General features: G+C 33.2%; 3 protein-coding genes and 1 long non-coding RNA gene across 10 annotated transcripts; 2 read left to right on the top strand and 2 right to left on the bottom strand.

Moving 5' to 3' along the window:
• Positions 1-6365: 6365 nt before the first annotated feature.
• On the bottom strand, positions 6366-10847 carry LOC106382739. 7 transcript variants are annotated; one of them, XM_048747255.1, is made up of 10 exons: positions 10719-10847; positions 10283-10419; positions 9504-9591; positions 9336-9407; positions 9178-9251; positions 9016-9091; positions 8751-8904; positions 8292-8325; positions 8164-8192; positions 6366-7783 (listed from the first exon to the last, which is right to left on the bottom strand). In XM_048747255.1, exon 10 carries the CDS (start codon positions 7781-7783, stop codon positions 6629-6631), a length of 1155 nt encoding a protein of 384 aa, XP_048603212.1. In that variant the 5' UTR covers positions 8164-8192; positions 8292-8325; positions 8751-8904; positions 9016-9091; positions 9178-9251; positions 9336-9407; positions 9504-9591; positions 10283-10419; positions 10719-10847; the 3' UTR covers positions 6366-6628. The 7 variants fall into 7 exon arrangements, with proteins under 7 accessions (XP_048603212.1, XP_048603207.1, XP_048603210.1 ...); XM_048747250.1 differs by adding an exon at positions 9678-9768 and having other exon boundaries at positions 8164-8904; XM_048747253.1 differs by having other exon boundaries at positions 8292-8904.
• Positions 10848-11581: 734 nt separating this feature from the next.
• LOC125581574 (LYR motif-containing protein 4B-like) lies at positions 11582-12130 on the top strand. Its single transcript, XM_048747257.1, has one exon. It carries the CDS (start codon positions 11621-11623, stop codon positions 11882-11884), a length of 264 nt encoding a protein of 87 aa, XP_048603214.1. The 5' UTR covers positions 11582-11620; the 3' UTR covers positions 11885-12130.
• Positions 12131-12515: 385 nt separating this feature from the next.
• On the bottom strand, positions 12516-13081 carry LOC125581575. The gene is made up of 2 exons (XR_007319182.1): positions 12724-13081; positions 12516-12574 (listed from the first exon to the last, which is right to left on the bottom strand). It is a non-coding gene; the product is annotated as an uncharacterized LOC125581575 (long non-coding RNA).
• Positions 13082-13090: 9 nt separating this feature from the next.
• LOC106444666 (amino acid transporter AVT3A) lies at positions 13091-15575 on the top strand. The gene is made up of 2 exons (XM_048747248.1): positions 13091-13997; positions 14851-15575. Exons 1-2 carry the CDS (start codon positions 13260-13262, stop codon positions 15397-15399), a joined length of 1287 nt encoding a protein of 428 aa, XP_048603205.1. The 5' UTR covers positions 13091-13259; the 3' UTR covers positions 15400-15575.
• The last annotated feature ends 47 nt before the right edge of the window (positions 15576-15622 follow it).

The following is a 15622-nucleotide window of genomic DNA, read 5'->3' as shown; positions in this document are numbered from 1 at the left end:
AAAAGATTTATTAAATAATCACTATATATGTTCAAAACTAACAATTCAAAAAGTTATTTATTAAAACTAATGACTGAGCCTAAATTAAATCATGGAATATGAAAAATAATGTTCTAAAAGTAATAAGACATGAAAATAATAAAAATAGCCTAAACTTATGGATAACATGACAAGTAAGCAAAACTAAAATTACCACCTAAAATTATTTTAAATATGATAAATAAATAAAATTACTACAGAAAATTATAAAGAACATAAGAAATAATCAATAACCTAAATTATGGAGGATATGAAAAATATGAAAAAGTATAATTATTGAAAACATAACAAATAAATAAATTATCTAAAACTATAGAAAATATGAAAAATAAGCAATAAACAATGATAAATAAACAAAAATTATCTAAAATCAAGCATAAGAGGACAACTAAGCAAAATCACAAATTATAGAAAATATGACAAATAAGCAATAATAAATAAATAAAAATTATCTAAAATCATGGACAAGAGAACAACTAAGCAAAATCACTTCATAAATAATAGTATAGATCTTATTAAAGTAGAAGTACATTTAGGAAGTGTTTCGAAACATGTATATCAGTAAAAAATGAATATAATAATGTTTGGAAACATGTATACCAATATATTAAGAAAAATAGTAATAACTTATGTTATTAAAAAAATATTGGAAGTTCATAATATTATGATAAACTATATATCTAAGCCAGCTTTAAAATATACGAAAATAGCCCAATCTATTTACCTAAAACATTTTTTGTCTAAAATAATGATAACACAAATTTTAAATTTTATATACATATTTCAAATCAAAATATTAATTTAAAATTGATTTAAATAAAAAATTGATTCAAAATATAAATCTATTCAAAAATTGATTTTTACTAAAATATTTTCCAATAATCATTATAAAAATGCTTTAAATATATATATTAAAAATAAAATACAAAGCTCACTTTCAAACGCAAACTTAAATTATGGTTTTTATATTTCACATTGTGTTTTAAAAATATTATATATATGATTATGATACATATAAAATACTATTAATTATATAATGACACATATATGATATATAATGGTGACAAGAAAAATAAATAGCAACATATTTTGAAAAATATAATATAAAGAATATTATATTATACTTATAAGAATAACAAAATAACATTTAATAAAAAATAATAATATAATATTGTCTACTTACAACAAATATATATATTTATATAAAAGATAAAATAAACACTCGTGCGGGTGCAGATCAAAATCTAGTTGTCATTAAATGGGTTTACATTATGTTTGCAAGGTGAGAGTCTCACAACAATTTAAAAATGAATACACCGACATGTCACATGCAGAAAGCTTCTCAACCAAACTTTACATAAATGTATACACACTATATAATATTTAACATTTTTTCAATATAAAACTCAGATGTAAGATTCTACGAATTATACAAACGTTCTAAATAAAATAAATTCAAAAAAAATCACTAATGTCTAGGCTTATTATACTTTTACTTAATTTTTATTTTAAGAATTTTATCTTTTATGTGTTATTTTGAAAAAAAATATATTTTAATGTTAATTAACTGTATCTTTAGATTCATCAATCACTTATATATATATATATATATATATATATATTTGTAAAGGTGGGCACGAATCAGATATCCAGGGTTTTAAAAATATTCGTGATCCGATTTGTTTCGTCTGAATAATTAAATATTCGATTTGATTTGATTCATAGCCATCCGAATATACGGTATCACGGATATTCAATTTTTTTTAGATTTTAACCGGATAGCCGATCCAATCCGTAAAAATAAATAAATTAATTAAAAATGAATAAAAACTCTAAGATAAAAAAAATTACAAAAAATTATTAACTTTTTTGAATACTAATAACTATTTTAATAAATTTAGTAAATAAAAATATTGTAAAACTTATATATATAATTCATTATATATAGCATATAATGAATCAAATCGGATATATTTTTCTAAAAATATTAATATTTGTGATTTTTTTGTTTCTATGGATATTGCATATTAGTATTTTCTTAGCTTCGTAGAGTTAGAGATATCCAGATTTTTGGTTCAATTCGAAAAGGATAACAAATCAAATCAAAATTTACAGATATTTTGCCTCGCCCTACATATATGTGCACATTGAAGTGAGTACCTATATAACTAAATATTCACTACAAGTGAAGATTCTAATTCTCTTGGAAGCTGAAATATTATTTTTTAATGTTTCTTTTCACCATCGACCAAATTTTAATGAAATGATTTGTCTTAATAATTTTCTTCTTTTTCTTCAATTATTATCTAGATTTGATTTGATTTTTCATGCATTTAGAAATTATAATATGAAACCATTAGTTGGACATCAGGACTGTCTAAAATTCATATGATATGAAACCAAACAAATAATAATAAATTTTGGTTATCATCGAAAAAAACTAAAAACCTCAAGCATTTAACCGAAGAAAAAAATAAATATTGATTCAGAATGGTAGTTATATTTTAGTAGATTAAAAACCAAACAAACTAACCTAAAACCGAACTGATATCAAAATTAAACATACCTAATATCTTCTTATCTTAAGAAATAGCAAAATTAATAATTTCAGCAAGCGCAAGACACTGGTTATTACCTAGTATATATTAAAAGATAAGCATTTCTTTAACAAAAAAAAAAGATAAGCATTACAACATTTTAACTATAACACGTGGTATCACTAGAATACTTCTTAAAGTCTATAGAGAAATAAATATGTTGGTCCACTTGACATATATTATATACTTCTCATTAAACTAACCATGAAATTAATTAACAATCTACAATTATTATTTTGCTTTCTTTCCTTAAATAAAAGTTATGGAATTATCAAAAGTGAATTATATATATTTGATAATTAATAATTTTAATAATAAAGATTTGACAACAATTTACATATCTTCCATATTTTAATGTTATATTATTAAAATAAATTAAACAATCATATAAACCATATAATAAAAATTTAGATTTTTTTGTGTATGTTATATTTTGAATTTATTAAAATGACTATAAATAATGAAAATTGTTAAAAGTCTCATATTGATAATTTTATAATCTATAGTTTAATTTTTGTATAATAAAATACAAATGATCAAAAAACTATGAGTAATAATAACATTTAATAGATATTCAGATATATATATATGGCTTATGAATGATATAATTATGGTTGAACAGTCAAAGTTTGTATTAAAAAAATATTAAAATATAATTTCATTATGACTACATCCCCGGTTCATGGTCAAACTTGGTCCAACAATCAGGTCGGTCCGGTTTTTAAAAACACTGCCTAAGAATGAAGCTAAATCACTCGTAAATTATGGGATCTTATGCTTGTACCATTAGGACTTCATTGGACAGGCACAAAGTGCATCTGTTGAGATGGCTTTTCATCGACAAAAATATTCTGTAGTTTGGTATCAAAGAACCAACAAAACTCCTAATTAAAGATAACACAACCGATCATAAAATAATTTGCTCTTGGTTTTGGATAAGAACTTTAAGAAGGATAAACATTATGGCAGAATGTTATTTTTACTGGACAATTCTCAACTTTTAACATTTGTCCCAAAAAAAAAACAATTTACCCCCAAAAAAAACATATTATGGCAGACCTTCTCAATCGTTGGAGTGGGTAGTTCTTCATCCCATAACCGTAAACCAAGTTCTTGATGGCATAATCTTTTAACAACAGACCAGCAAAGTTCACTCTCATTCTCTCAAAACCGTCGAACCCCAGCTTGTCGTGCTTGATTAGCCGTAAACGAAAGTTTTGTTTCTCATTGGTATTTAAGAGAAATAAAACCAAAAAAATGATTGTTCTTTATTTAATCACAGATTTAGTTTCTTTTGTACAAAATTTTATACAGTTACCCAAAACGGACCAGACTGTATTAAATAAACCGTCCAAACAGATATTTGTATAATGTAGATTTATGTGTTGGTTCACATATGGGGTTCTCGTGCATTACATTGTTCAATACAAAGCATAACACTAGAGACAGATTATCTCTGGCTCTCTTACCACTAATCTCAACAACGGGTGTGTTTTCACATCATGTTAGTGTTATGTTATTTCTATTATAGTCGCTGAATTTTGTCGCCTAATTAAAGAAAATATGCTCATGAGTGATTTAAAAAGACGGAATGTTATCTTATTTTTGGAAAATATTTTGATACATTAGTAATCGCATTAATCTTCTTGCTCCTTGCATATTCTTCTTCTTCTTTGCTTCAGACTTGGATGCTGAGAAACAAAATTTATATAAAAATTAGAAAAGTTAAATTATAAATTAACTAAAGAATAAAAGAAAATATCTCATATATATATTTATTGAAATTTTGAAAAACACGACTATGGATAATATTGGTGGAAGATTTCAACCTGCACGTAACAATTTTTTTTGTTTCACATAAAAATTAATTTTATATTAATCTAAAAAATTAATATAAAAATTAATCATACCTATCACAACCATGAGGTGGGGTTAAAATCCCAGTTATAGGAATCCGACAGAGTTCAGGCAAGGGTATAAGTTTTACATATGGAGATGAATGGATAACATTTTTAAAGCAGTTGCAATAAAATTGTCGAATCTGTTTCGTCGTTGCTTGGAACTCTATGGCTTGAAGAGCATCACAACAAGGTCTTGTTGGCACCTGACCTGGTGCCAAGACCAAACAAGGTCTCATCGAATCTTTCGCCATTCCACAAGTGATACTATACACCATTTTAGCATTGAAAATTGGGGAAACTATAGTCATTAAAACGATAGAAACTATAAAAACCGAATTACTCATATTTATCAGATTATATATATGATTTTTGGTTTTGTGATAATTTGTTGGATCAGATGAACGAATTTATATACAATTTAAAAAATGTTTAAGCCCACAAAGTCAAAAAACAATTTATCAAATGTTATGTTTGAATAAAATATTACCAAAATAATAATATTTGAATTGAGAAAAATAACCAAATAATTAAAAGAATTAATTGAAAAATAATTGAAAAATATAGTCAAGTCTTGATAGATATGCAAAAGAATCTAAAATTGATTACTTATTAAAATGTGTCAACAATTTTTGGTCAGTATATTAGTTTGATTTTTTTATCAATAATTTCTTTAAAATATCCTAAATTGGTTACCAATTTTTAAAATTACACTCAATCAAAAACACAATAACATTTGGGGTTAGATTTAGTGATTACTATTTAAAGTTTAGTATTTAGAAGGTGGGATTGTGTTTATAAAATTCTATAAATATTATATAAATTATTCTTATGCATTTATAAATGATCTAGGAGAATTAATTTAGGTGGTGTTATTTGAATAGATGATGATTCTAAATTCTACTTTTAAATCTAGTGTTATTGAATATGGTATTTATAAATCAAATTTAAAATCTGGTGTTATTAAGTGTGATTTAAATGTAGTGTTATTCAACTTCAAAGGAACTAAAAATTCTTTGTATTTAAAATTGATTTCCAATCATTTGTGGTGGATTCTCATGAACAAATAAATCAAAATCCAAGGTATATTACGTAGATTTTAGAATTCATTAATTAAAAACTATGTTTAAGTTTAAAAGTTTAATTGATTACAAAACTTGAAAATTGATTTTAAATCACCGATTGAATAACATCCCCTAAAATAAAATCACCCTATAAAAATAACTTCACGTTTTTTTATATAAGACACTGAATTTTCAAAACACAAACGCAGAATTTAAAAATAGAAACCCAAACTTAACACATTTTTCTTTAAATATATATATATATATAAAGATTTTGGAATTGAGAGTCTGAAAGCTTCCATAAACTTTTGATTTCGGATTTTTTTATATAAAACACTGTCAGTGTATGACTGGTGACCATTCGGAAAACAAGAGGAACACATAAAAAAAGAATGTTCGGGAATAAAATAGCAGGAATGAAAATGAATGATTGTTCCTTATCAATTTTATCAAGGAACAATTTTATTTTTTAATTCTCTACAAAAAAAGTAATGAAAGGGAATGAGAGAGAATTATTATTCCTTGTGAATGGTAATTTTTTTTAGGAACGTTAAGGAATGCATTATTCCTCGCCGTTCCCTGGTCACCATTCATACCCTTTCAAAACACAAACGCAAGATTTCAAAATGGAAACACAAACTTAATACGTTTTTCTTTTAAAAAAAGTTATAAAGATTTTGAAATTGAGAGTCTGAAAGCTTCCATAAATTTTCGATTTGATTCTAAAACTGGAAATGGACATCGCTTCCATGCTACATAGATCATGATTGTAAAAAATAATAAACTGTTCTTTTTCTTTAATTGTGGAAAATAGATAAAACTTGAAATCTTTACTTCATCTTCAGTTATATTGTCAAGGTCATAAATCCTTTTGCTCTCTCTGAGGACAGTAACAAGACAGTTATATCTATAGCTCTCTTCCTCTCAAAATAAGTTCTCAAAGTTTGAAATATTGCATGTTATATCGATCATATGCAGCAGACAAATAAGTTTCTGTTGTCTCACTGCTGGCCACCCAAAGGACTAAACCTTAAAGTGTTGTGGCCTTGCTCTGAACTTTCTGAGGTGTCTTAGTGTCCTGAAGAGAGATCACAGTTTCAAAAGCACCAATAAGAGCTTTCACTTTGGTCTTCCTCACCTTTGTCAACTTACTCATTGTCTCCTCAATCACATTGTTGAATAGTGTCATCATTTTCTTCTTCCCTTCTACCTTTTGATGCCTCAGAACAACCTTCTCATGTTTGCTTCCTTCACAAGAACCACTTCTTGTCTCAATACCTTTCAGATTCTTCTTCTTCTTCCCTTCGGTTTGAGGTTTCAGTTCCTGCACAACCTTCTTTCTGAACTTGATCCATTTAGGAGAAGCGTCCTCAGGTCTTGGTTCAAGAGTCTTCCCTTTCTTGAAACTCATCTGCTTAGCTAGATTCACCTTTGCACCTGACATCATCCTCTTAGGCCTAATCTTCTTCTCAGGGGTTTGATCTGCTTCAAACTCTGCATCACCACTTTTCTTCTCAGATGATGCTTGCTTCTCACTCTGAACACCTTTGACGCTAGCTTCAACAACACACACAGTCTTCTCTTTTACATCTTCACCGCTAATAGTCTGAGTCTTTGCCTTCTCCTTATTCTTCAGACTCTTTGGAGCAACACTGATTCTTGAAACCTTCTTCACAGCAGAACTTGACTTCTCATTTCCCAAGCCAGGAACCTTTTTAACAACAGCGGAATCAGCAAGAGTACTCTTGGTTCCTTTGTTCTCGCCATTTCTCTTTGCAGCCACCGAGCTCTCTGGTTTGGTCACACTTGCCAGAGACTTCTTTCTCAAACCTGAAGTCTCAACTTTAACCGTCACTGCGGTTTCAACACTCTTTCTCCTCACCATCTTCCATGGTTTCACCGCATCATCATGTTGATCACACCTCTTGCCATGTGTCCCATGTTTGCAGTGATCATGAATTGAGCTCACATGATGATCACCGCGATAACGGGACTTAACCTGCGGTTTACCTGCTCGTGTACCAGCAGCTCTAGTTGAGTTCACACTTGGTGGCTTAGGCACAGGCACTTCATTAGTCTCTGATACACACTCTTCTTGACCCTTGGGTGCCTCAGATATAACAACATCTTCCACAGGTCCCACGTCCTTTACATGTACCGTTTCCACAGAACCTTCTTCAGACATCTATAAACCACAAGAGTGGACAACTTTTAAACATATCAAATTAAAATAACTTTTCTTTCTGTACTCAAATTACATAACCAAAGATGACTAAACATTCTTCTTCATTTCAACAATTTTTAAACGAAGGAATCTACATCCAAAGGACACATGTTGACTTTTAAGAGTCTAAATCAAAACATGTGTGTCATGCCAACAAGTCATCAATGACATCAATACCTAAAAGACAAAACTGTAATCTGATCGTGACACAATTAAAACTGAGATATGATCAAATATTTGAGGACTACTCTGCAGGCTTTAAAGCCCTACCAACAGTTTTTAAACTCAAACATAACCAAACACACAAAACACAGAGAAATCAAGGATTCAGACAATGATACCTTTAGATTGCTTCTCAAGGAATGAAAACCTAATTCTCAGAAAATTACAAACAGAAGAAGATGAAGAAAATAATCGAACAGAAGATGAGAAGAAAATAAAATTATATAAAACCAGAAGGTTGCCTTACCAAGGGAGACTAGTTTTCTCTTTACTTTGGGAAACTAAATTGATGAAAGAAGAAAAGTAGGTTTGATTGTTAGGAAAGTAAACACACACAAAACAACATAGAGAGAGAGAAGAAAATCTTTCCTTTGGAGAAAGTCTTATGAGAGAGAGAGGGAGAGGCCAACTTTTATAACTATATATAATATATCTCTTCATATTTAAGTTTTATTTTTAATTTATTAAATTTCTTATTTATGTTACTTAAGATCCAATTAATAATTAATGTGTTGTCAGTTTTTTGGTCTATATATTAATTAAAAAACTATAAAGCTGATATTTCTATTTGATTAAGAAGGATGATAAATTAGTGGAATGTGTCTTTAACTATACAATATAAAGATAAAAAAAACTTGTTGTCTATGCTTAGTTCCATTTGCAAGGATCAAGAAGACAAAATACATAATATTGAAGAGAAAAAAACCTGAAGTGGGGAACCATCTCTAGGTAGTTTTGAGAAGTTTTCTCTAGAATCTTATACTCTGTCAGACGGCAAAATCAGCGTCAGAAACTTCTAAGACTTTGTGTGTAACCAATTGGGTTCACGCCTTGTTTGAACATGTTGACTTCAAACGTACCTGAAAAAGTTGAAACATGTTTCGTTCAAACATCTCAAACTCGTTTAAATTGTTCAAACTCTTATACAGTTTCACTGTTCTATGGTTCCAAAATAGGGTGAGAGAACTCACATTTCTTTGAGGAAAGGATGCTTGCAGAATGCATCTGGGATTCTCCTAGTAAACTGGTTGTGATCAAGATATATACCTTGTTTCAAAATAATCCCATGAGAATGCATATTTTGTATTAGATTGTAAGCAAATCCAAGACAAGCACAAAAACAAAAAACTTACAGGAATGTCAGCTTAGGAATGTGAGCAATGGCGCAAAAGGAATGTTTCCAATGAACTTGTTGTAAGACAGGTACCTACACAATGAAGTAAACAAAGATTTAGAGTTATCCAGATAGTGTTTATTGCAGATGTCATAATGTAAAGTGTGGAGTGCTTACACAGTCTCTAAGTTTGTAAGATTTGATAGCTGAGCAGGGATTCCTCCGCTCAAATAGTTGTTATTCAAGTACCTAAAAGGACCAGAGAATTATATAAAGAGATGAAAAAGGACCGAGTATAATAGAAGAGAGAGGGGGAGAAGATTCTTGAAGAATGCAGATGCTTACAGGTTACGAAGAGATGGGAAACTACCATCAAAACGGATGAGCTCCCTTATGGTTCCCACCAAATGGTTGTTACCAACATCTCTGAAAGCTAAAAGGGACAAAAGCCAAATCAGATCTCAGTAACGATATAAGACCTAAACTGTACTTTAGAAGATTGTGTCTGGTGATTTTCACCTCAGGTTTCTAAAAAAGAAGCTAAACAAGAAAACACAAAGGTACTCTCACAAATGGGTTAGCCTCTTGTAGTTTATTCCACCTCAGGTTTCTAAAAGTTGCAACAGAGAAGATGATTAGGTGAAGCATTGGCATGATATGATGACACAAATAACACACTCTTGTCACATGCAAATCTCAGAACAATAAACAAAGGTAAACTGAAAAAGACAGAAGATCAACCACACTATATCACTGTAAGAGCATAAGGAACATATGAACATATGAACATCAAAAAATCAAACAAACCAAACACCATTTTCAATTTAACCATCTCAAAACATGAACGCTCTAACCTTTGTCCAAAGGCATCTACAATCTCCTTTGCAGATAGACATTCAAAGATTTCCTAACACAAATCTACTTAAGGTCACACATAATAAACAGGTGCTAGGAAGTAACTTACAGTCTAGTCAAATCCAAAAGGTTTGTTACTGCACGGTCCAACAATCGAAACCGTGTAAACTTATCTACTAATCAGACAGATTCAAAAGCAAATAGTTCAGTCAAGTAAAATACAGAAGAAAACATCAAAGCCAGAACAAGAAGAAAAAAGTAGGACTTACAGTTCTGTGACAACCCTATAGTCTCCTTGTGACACCAGACCAAGGTGGGAGATCTCCATCTCCTCAAGGATCATCACCAACCCATGAATACACCACTCTCCATCCTAAAGAAGCTTTGATTTCATTCAAAGCTTTCACTGTGCAAACAGATCAATACAATGAGCAAAGAGAGCTAATATTAATAATATATATATTAAGTAACTAGCTTCATGATTGATACACAGACAGAACTTGACTGAGGCTAGTAGTACATATACTATCGGATCTATTCATTGTCCACACATAAGCCATCGCAAAGAGTGAAACTTTATAGAGAGATACATCGAATTTTGATAATGGGTATGTTCCAAATCTGTTAAAGAGCTATAGAAATCAAAAGCAATGGAGGGAGGATACATAAACACAGAACCAGACGGTGGAGAGAAGCAGACTTTACCATCACGCTTCAACGTCTTGGAGTGAGAGAGTGAGAGAGCAAAGAAGAGAGACAAGACGCAGATCACAAGTACCTTCACACTTTGTTTGACGCAGAACCGGTTAAACCAAAACCAAGCCTTAAAACAGAGTTGACTACATTCTCTCACTCACAGAGCGTTGACAGAGAGAGACAAGAGAATAGTGTTTTTTTTTGTGAAATATGCCACGTCATACAGCTTATTATTAAAAAAATGCTTTTCACCTATTAGCCCAAATATAACGGGCCTAAATGTCAGGCCCATTATTAAACCGGTTTAATTATTCTTTCCCGGTTCAATTTCGGTTTTAACTAACTACTAGGTTTATGTAAGCACGGAGAAGGAACCTCAACGCCGAGCTCCCACTTTGTTGTCGTCGACGTGAGGGAACTAATCACACATCGACGTTTTCATCTTAGGTATGTTTATACGAATTTGGAGTTTCGTTTCCTCAGATTCTATTCTTACCTGAATTTGATTGGATGGATCCTCTCTTGTGTGAATTAGATGTTCTTGTCTCTTTTAGTTGTTGTCTGCAATTACTATAAAATTTTGGGTGGAGTTTAGTACTTTAGTTGTATGTCGGCTGTTAAGTTGTCGTTTTAGATACAATTTAATCGGTTTTTTTTTTTTTAATTGCTTCTTTAGCATATTTTTTCAGTGAAGCTTTTGTTGCTAATGTTAGAGATTGAATGCTGTTGATAAATGAATCTCCTCACTAACTAGTTTTGATTTTCTGGAGAAAGTTTGGTTCTTTTTTGCTTTAATCCAATTCCACTGTCATATGTCAAAGTTTGTGTCTTTATCCCTTATCTTGACTCTTAATCTTTGTTAACGTAAGCAGGCTTTGTACCAATAAAAGTGTTAGTGTCCATTCCCTGCGATGGTAGATAAAGGTCAAGTCATCAGCCTCTGTCGCTCCCTGCTTCGAGCGGGGCGTCAGTACCCTGACTACAACATCAGGGAGTACGCTAAGCGAAGGACCTTGGATGGGTTCCGCATGAACAAGAGTCTCACCGACCATTCTAAGGTGGAGGAGGCTTATGCTGAAGGTAAGAAGCAGCTGGAGGTTGTGGAGAGGGTGGTCAAGGTTTACTTGGCGTATCCTCCCAAGACCAAGAACATCATGGAACTCAAGCTTCAGTAGTGGATATGTATGTTTTGGTTTTTTTCAATACCCTTAAAAAGCTATTTGTTATTGTTATTGGTCATGTTTCTTAGTTCTTTCCCAACTATGAGACATTGCTTTGTGTGATTCTCATGTAATATTTGTGTCTTGATGGCTTCAGACCTTTATTGAGTGAAGAGAAGATCAGAGAATAATCTTGTATTAGAGCTGAGATAAAGAGTCTTTGTGTTAATTCTTAATAATAAATCTCACATGTTCTCAACGTTTCTGTAGTGTATGTCTATCTTTAGATCTGATGCTGTTAGGTTATAGATTCATACACATTATCTATGAATTGTCAGGAGACAAATCTGTATGATACAGAAGAACAACAACAACATGGTTGCTTGTGAAAAAAAAAAAAAAAAAAAAAAAAAAAACATGGTTGCTTGTGTTCTATACAAATAAAGTTTAGGTTTTCCATAATAAGAAGCGTTTTGAGTTTAAGCAACAAGATTCACAGAAGATTAAAACAAAAGAGGGTCTGTGATGAACATGTATAACTCTGTTCATCCACTTCCCAGCTGGCAAGCTGCTGTTTTGGTTGCACTTGAAGTTGAATTCTTCAACATCATGATGAAGATGTCCAAGTCCCTTGTTTTGTTTTTTCTCTGTCACTTCACATGTCAACTGCCGTGTTCGTTAGCTCCCCCAACAGATCACTCAAATCTGAAACCCGTCACTCAAATTTTAGCAAGACAAAATGATCGAGTTCCACTACAGCTAGGATGACAAAAGCAGTAATAAAGCACAAAGCACAGAAGCTTGATCATTAAAGCAACAAAAGTTATGACTAGGAGGAGAAGAGGAGCACTGACACCAGCTTGAGTACACTCTCTAGTCTCTTCATGAAACACACACACATGGCCCAAAGAGAGACAGAGAGAGCCCAAAGAGGAGCAGAGAAGCGTGTAGAAGTTGAAAAAAGAAATAGAAACGTGCGCCGTCTGCAACCTCCACGTTGTCTTCCCTGTTACTGGTTGACACCTCCTCAATCATTTCTAAAACTTCTCAATCTCTCTCCACACCTGTCCTCTCCTCCTTTTATTCACTTTGATTTGATCTCTATTTAATATTCTTCTCCAAATCATTCAAATCCAACAAAACAGCTCATTACAAAAAGTATATGGTTAAACTAAGTCACATGTGTCGGTCCATCACATAATAGTACAACTCTAAAAAAAACAAAAACTTTGTCGTTTTCGTACCTTTTTTTGTTTCTCTCAGATTAACAAGAAGACTCCTGAGATGTGGTAAAAGAGTTAAAGTTTCCACCTTTATCATCTCCAACTACAAACCACAGCCTCAAACACACACAGATCTTGTCTCTTTTCTTAGTTATCATCTTGTCCTGATGGGCTTGGAGTACGATCAAGACTCGGGATCGTCCACCCACTCCCTCCGATCATCCTCCAACTCCCTCTACGTCCCGAGAGAAGACACTCCTCTCCTCGGCCCACGAACCCTCTCCTCACAGCCCAAAACCTTCGCCAACGTCTTCATCGCCATCGTCGGCGCCGGCGTCCTCGGCCTCCCCTACACCTTCAAGAAAACAGGATGGCTCCTCGGCCTCCTCACCCTCTTCTTCGTCTCCTCCCTCACCTTCTTCTGCATGATGCTCCTCGTCCGCACCCGCCGCAAGCTCGAGTCCCTCTCCGGCTTCTCCTCCATCACCTCCTTCGGCGACCTCGGCGAAGCCGTCTGCGGCCCCGCCGGGCGCCTCGTCGTCGACGTCATGCTCGTCCTCTCCCAGGCAGGGTTCTGCGTCAGCTACTTGATCTTCGTCGCCACCACCATGGCCAACTTGCTTAGCCGTGGGACTGAAGTTATCTTGGGGCTTGATCCCAGCTCTGTGTACATGTGGGGCTGTTTCCCTTTTCAGCTCGGGCTTAACTCCATCCCCACGCTGACTCATCTCGCTCCTTTGAGTATATTCGCTGATGTTGTTGACGTGGCGGCTACTTTGGTGGTTATGGTTCAGGATGTGTTTATCTTTGTTAAGAAGAGACCTCCTTTGAGAGTCTTTGGTGGCTTCTCTGTGTTCTTTTATGGGTTGGGAGTCGCTGTGTATGCGTTTGAAGGGATTGGAATGGTAAAAAAGACAAATCACTTCCCTCTCTCATTACATCTCATTACATCTCCTGTCTCTATGGTTAGACGTTTTATAGAAAAGTATTGTTTAGGAGTTGTTTGAAGGGACTGGAATGGTAAAAGAGAATCACTTTCCTCTTCATTACATCTCCTGTCTCTATGTTTTGAAACCAATGTTTGAAAAATCGCTAGGCGGTGGTTAGGCATTTCGTAGAAAATTATTGTTTAGGAGTTGCTGTGTAGGCGTTTGAAGTGATTGGAATGGTAAAAGAGAATCACTTTCCTCTTTATTACATCCTGTCTCTATGTGTTGTCTGTGTTGAAACCAATGTTCAAAAAAAAATCGCTAGGCGGTGGTTAGGCATTTCGTAGAAAATTACTGTTTAGGAGTTGTTTGAAGGGATTGGAATGGTAAAAAAGACAATCACTTCCCTCTCTCATTACATCTTCTGTCTCTGTGTTTTGAAACCAATGTTTGAAAAATCGCTAGGCGGTCGTTAGACGTTTTGTAGAAAATTATTGTTTAGGAGTTGCTGTGTATGCATTTGAAGGTATTGGAATGGTAAAGACAAACACTTTCTACTTTATTACATCTCCTGTCTCTGTGTTTTGAAACCAATGTTTAAAAAATCGCTAGGCGTTAGACGTTTTATAGAAAAGTATTGTTTAGGAGTTGTTTGAAGGGATTGGAATGGTAAAAGAGAATCACTCTCCTCTCTATTACATCTCATGTTGTTGTCTTTGTTGAAACCAATGTTCAAAAAATCGCTAGGTGGAGTTTTGCACAGAAGATTATTGTTTAAGCAGACATCGTCTAGACCTATTTTTTAACACTGGTTGAAACATCTCTACAGGTACTTCCTTTGGAGCTAGAGGCTAAGTACAAAGACAAGTTTGGAAGAGCGTTGGGGCTAGCCATGGGGTTAATCTCGATCATGTACGGAGCGTTTGGGCTGCTAGGGTACATGGCTTATGGAGACGAGACTAAAGATATCATCACCACAAACCTAGGAGCAGGTTTGGTGAGCACTCTTGTTCAGCTAGGCTTAGCAATCAACCTCTTCTTCACGTTTCCACTCATGATGCATCCTGTCTATGAGGTCATAGAGCGCCGTCTCTGCAGCTCTAGTTACTCCATTTGGGTTCGTTGGTCCACTGTGCTGGTGGTCACTCTCGTTGCCCTGCTTGTCCCTAACTTTGCAGACTTCTTGTCTCTTGTTGGGAGCAGTGTTTGTGTGGTGTTGGGGTTTGTTTTGCCATCGCTCTTCCACTTACAGGCTTTCAAAGAGGAGCTGAGCTTTGCAAGAAAGGTGGTAGATGTTGTTATTTTCCTCATTGGTGTTATGATAGCTGTGACTGGGACATGGACTGCTGTCATTGAGATCATGACATCCAAGGCCTGATCATTTTTCTTTCATTGAAGATTCTTGTTAGCAGTAGAAACAAGAAGAGAAGAAGACATTGTTGGTTGTTATTTCTGTTGCGTTCCCTTCCACACTTGTTTTTGTTTGAGTCTTTTATTACTATTTTGTAAGAAAGACTCTTGAAGAGATAACCAATAATACAAGTATTCTTAAGAGTGTGACCGTGCGGGATTTATTTTGTAGTTATTGTGTCATTATGTTT

The sequence above is a fragment of the Brassica napus genome, chromosome C2 (genome assembly GCF_020379485.1).
Source record: "Brassica napus cultivar Da-Ae chromosome C2, Da-Ae, whole genome shotgun sequence".
NCBI classification, from domain to species: Eukaryota; Viridiplantae; Streptophyta; class Magnoliopsida; order Brassicales; family Brassicaceae; genus Brassica; species Brassica napus.
The sequence above is the reverse complement of the archived record's forward strand: the minus strand, read 5'-3'. Positions and strand labels throughout refer to the sequence as shown.

Coding starts and splice junctions, on each gene's coding strand:
- LOC125581574 (XM_048747257.1), top strand. CDS start 11,621: ATGGTAGATAAAGGTCAAGTCATCAGCCTCTGTCGCTCCCTGCTTCGA.
- LOC106444666 (XM_048747248.1), top strand. CDS start 13,260: ATGGGCTTGGAGTACGATCAAGACTCGGGATCGTCCACCCACTCCCTC. Junction 13,998..14,850: donor CGTTTGAAGGGATTGGAATG/GTAAAAAAGACA, acceptor ACATCTCTACAG/GTACTTCCTTTGGAGCTAGA.
- LOC106382739 (XM_048747250.1), bottom strand. CDS start 7,783: ATGTCTGAAGAAGGTTCTGTGGAAACGGTACATGTAAAGGACGTGGGA.